A 3,847-nucleotide genomic window follows, 5' to 3' on the forward strand; every position below is an offset into this window, starting at 1 on the left:
AATCGATGCCGTACAGACCGCAGTACACCGGATAGAAGCTGTAGCTGATATCCGGGAACAGCAGTGGTGCCTGGTGCTGGAACAGCCCATGGAAGGCGTGCGCCAGCACCTCGTCGGAGCCATTGCCGACGAACACTTGGGCGGTGCTCACGCCGTAGTAGTCGGCCACCGCCTGTTTCAGCCGGTCACCGTTGGGGTCCGGGTACAGGCGCAGGTCGTCGTTGACCTCGGCCTGCATGGCGGCGATGGCCTTGGGCGACGGCCCATAGGGGTTCTCGTTGGTGTTGAGCTTGACCAGCTTGCTCAGCTTGGGCTGCTCGCCTGGCACATAGGGCACCAGGTCCTTGACGAAGGGGCTCCAGAATTTGCTCATCTGCCCTTCTCTCCTCGAATGCGTTGCGTGGGGTGATGGGTATCGCCTCGCTCAGCCTGCGAAGCTCGATCCGTAGGGTGCGCCGTGCGCACCACAACCTTCACAAGGTGCGCTCAGCGCACCCTATCTCACTTGATCCGATACTCGGCGCTACGCGCATGCGCGGTCAGCGATTCGCCGCGCGCCAGCACCGAGGCGCTCTTGCCAAGCTCCGACGCGCCGTCCGGCGAGCAGAAGATGATCGACGAACGCTTCTGGAAGTCGTACACCCCCAGCGGCGAGGAAAAGCGCGCGGTGCCGGAAGTGGGCAGCACGTGGTTCGGACCGGCCACGTAATCGCCCAGCGCTTCGGCGGTGTAACGGCCCATGAAGATTGCACCGGCATGACGAATCTCGGGCAACCAGGCCTCCGGGTCGGCCACCGACAGCTCCAGATGCTCCGGCGCGATGCGGTTGGCCACCTCGATGGCCTGGGCCATGTCCGCCACCTGAATCAGAGCGCCACGGCCTTCCAGCGAGGTGCGGATGATCTCGGCCCGCTCCATGGTCGGCAGCAGCTTGGCGATGCTTTCGGCAACCTTGTCGAGGAAGGCGGCATCGGGGCTGACCAGGATCGACTGGGCATCCTCGTCGTGCTCGGCCTGGGAGAACAGGTCCATGGCGATCCAGTCCGGATCGGTCTGGCCGTCGCACACCACCAGGATTTCCGAAGGCCCGGCGATCATGTCGATGCCCACCTTGCCAAACACGTGGCGCTTGGCGGTGGCCACGTAGATGTTGCCCGGGCCGACGATCTTGTCCACCGGCGGCACGCTCTCGGTGCCATAGGCCAGCGCCGCCACGGCCTGCGCGCCACCGATGGTGAACACGCGATCGACGCCGGCGATGGCGGCGGCAGCCAGGACGATCTCGTTGATCTCGCCGCGCGGGGTCGGCACCACCATGACCACCTCGGGCACGCCGGCGACCTTGGCCGGGATGGCGTTCATCAGCACCGAGGACGGATAGGAGGCCTTGCCGCCCGGCACGTACAGGCCGGCGCGGTCTAGCGGCGTGACCTTCTGCCCCAGCACGGTGCCGTCGGCCTCGCTGTAGCGCCAGGAATCCTGCTTCTGCTTCTCGTGGTAACTGCGCACGCGTTCGGCGGCCACTTCAAGGGCCTGGCGCTGCTCGGCGCTGATGCGGGTCAGCGCCAGCTCCAGACGCTCGCGTGGCAGGATCAGGTCGGCCATGCTGGCGACCTCCAGGCCATCGAAGCGCTGGGTGTACTCGACCAGGGCGGCATCGCCACGCTGACGCACGGCCTGGATGATTTCCAGCACGCGCTGGTTGACGCCATCGTCGGACACACTCTCCCAGCTCAGCAGATGATCCAGGTGTCGGGCGAAGTCCTGGTCAGCGGCGTTGAGTCGACGAACGGCAATGGGAGCGGTCATGGCAAAGCCTCGTGTAATAGCAAATCTCAGGCGCCGCTAGAGTAGCAAGCCCACCGTGCGGGCACCCAAGAAAAATGGCTATGACACGGATAGGCTGCCGCGACCAGAAGTCGCGGAAAGGAGTCAGCCTTGGTGTCGTGCTTCGATGGCGCCACGCAGGGTATCGATCAAGGACTGGATGCGCGCATGCTGCATCTTCATCGAAGCCTTGTTGACGATCAGTCGCGAGCTGATGGTGGCGATCAGTTCCTGCGGCTCAAGGCCGTTGGCACGCAGGGTGTTGCCGGTGTCGACCACGTCGATGATCTTGTCGGCCAGGCCCACCAGCGGCGCCAGTTCCATCGAGCCGTAGAGCTTGATGATGTCGACCTGACGGCCCTGCTCGGCGTAGTAACGCTTGGCGACATTGACGAACTTGGTGGCCACGCGCAGCCGGCCCTTGGGCTCCGGCGCGCCGACCCGGCCTGCGGTCATCAGCTTGCACTTGGCGATCTGCAGATCCAGCGGCTCGTAGATGCCCTGGCCGCCGTATTCCATCAATACGTCCTTGCCGGCCACGCCGAGATCGGCCGCGCCATGCTCGACATAGGTCGGCACGTCGGTGGCACGCACGATCAAAAGGCGCACGTCATCCTGAGTGGTGGGAATGATCAGCTTGCGGCTCTTGTCCGGGTTCTCGGTCGGCTCGATGCCCGCAGCCGCCAGCAACGGCAGGGTGTCATCGAGAATGCGGCCTTTGGACAGGGCGATGGTCAGCATGGAACGGTTTCCTTGAGCGGAAGCGGCCGCCCGAGAGGGGTGGCCACACTATCTGCGATCTCGCGAGCTAGAGTCATGCAAGGCAAAAACAGGCGAGGAAGCGGAGTTTACAAGTTGTAAATGAGCATTCCGAGCCTGTTTTTAACGCAGCAGGACCGACGCGCAGCAGATCGCCATCAACCCGGAACGCGGCGAATCTTGGCGCCGAGCAGCTGCAGCTTCTCCTCGATGCATTCGTAACCACGGTCGATGTGGTAGATGCGGTCGATCAGCGTGTCGCCGTCGGCCACCAGCGCAGCCAGCACCAGGCTCGCCGAAGCACGCAGGTCGGTGGCCATCACTGGCGCGCCCTTGAGCCTCTCGACGCCGGTGACCACCGCCGTATTGCCTTCGACCAGGATGTTGGCGCCCATGCGCAGCATCTCGTAGACGTGCATGAAACGGTTTTCGAACACGGTCTCGATGATGGTGCCGGTGCCTTCGGCCACGGCATTGAGGGCGATGAACTGCGCCTGCATGTCGGTAGGGAATGCCGGGTACGGCGCGGTACGCAGGTTGACGGCCTTCGGACGCTTGCCCTTCATGTCCAGTTCGATCCAGTCCGGACCGGTGGTGATCTCGGCGCCGGCTTCCTGCAGTTTGGCCAGTACGGCCTCCAGGGTCGATGGATCGGCATCCTTGACCTTGACCCGACCACCGGTGACGGCAGCGGCCACCAGGTAGGTGCCGGTTTCGATACGGTCGGGCATCACGTTGAAACGCGCGCCGTGCAGGCGCTCGACGCCATCGATGATGATGGTGTCGGTACCGGCGCCCTGGATCTTCGCGCCCATGGCGATCAGGCAGTTGGCCAGATCGACCACTTCGGGCTCACGCGCGGCGTTTTCCAGCACGCTGCGGCCCTTGGCCAGGGTCGCGGCCATCATGATGTTCTCGGTACCGGTCACGCTGACCACGTCGAAGAAGAAGTGCGCACCGCGCAGACCGCCTTCCGGCGCCTTGGCCTTGATGTAGCCGCCTTCCACGTCGATCTGCGCGCCCATGGCCTCGAGACCGCGAATATGCAGGTCGACCGGACGCGAGCCGATGGCGCAACCGCCCGGCAGCGCCACTTCGGCCTCGCCGAAACGGGCGACCATCGGGCCGAGCACCAGGATCGAGGCGCGCATGGTCTTTACCAGCTCGTAAGGGGCGACCAGAGTCTTGATCGCGCGGGCGTCGACTTCCACCCCCATCGACCTGCATATTAGCGGTCCCGAGGCCATGCGCAGTCCTAGAG

The 3,847-nt window shown here is 64.5% G+C and overlaps 3 protein-coding genes across 3 annotated transcripts; all 3 read right to left on the reverse strand.

Moving 5' to 3' along the window:
- Window positions 1-501: 501 nt before the first annotated feature.
- Window positions 502-1,809, reverse strand: LOC120859853 (histidinol dehydrogenase). The gene has a single exon (XM_040235783.1). It carries the CDS (start codon window positions 1,807-1,809, stop codon window positions 502-504), a length of 1,308 nt encoding a protein of 435 aa, XP_040091717.1.
- Window positions 1,810-1,932: 123 nt separating this feature from the next.
- Window positions 1,933-2,568, reverse strand: LOC120859855 (ATP phosphoribosyltransferase). Its single transcript, XM_040235785.1, has one exon. It carries the CDS (start codon window positions 2,566-2,568, stop codon window positions 1,933-1,935), a length of 636 nt encoding a protein of 211 aa, XP_040091719.1.
- Window positions 2,569-2,744: 176 nt separating this feature from the next.
- On the reverse strand, window positions 2,745-3,803 carry LOC120859856 (UDP-N-acetylglucosamine 1-carboxyvinyltransferase). The gene has a single exon (XM_040235786.1). It carries the CDS (start codon window positions 3,801-3,803, stop codon window positions 2,745-2,747), a length of 1,059 nt encoding a protein of 352 aa, XP_040091720.1.
- Window positions 3,804-3,847: the final 44 nt, after the last annotated feature.

The sequence above is a fragment of the Oryx dammah genome, unplaced genomic scaffold (assembly GCF_014754425.2).
Source record: "Oryx dammah isolate SB20612 unplaced genomic scaffold, SCBI_Odam_1.1 HiC_scaffold_3649, whole genome shotgun sequence".
Classification (NCBI taxonomy): domain Eukaryota; kingdom Metazoa; phylum Chordata; class Mammalia; order Artiodactyla; family Bovidae; genus Oryx; species Oryx dammah.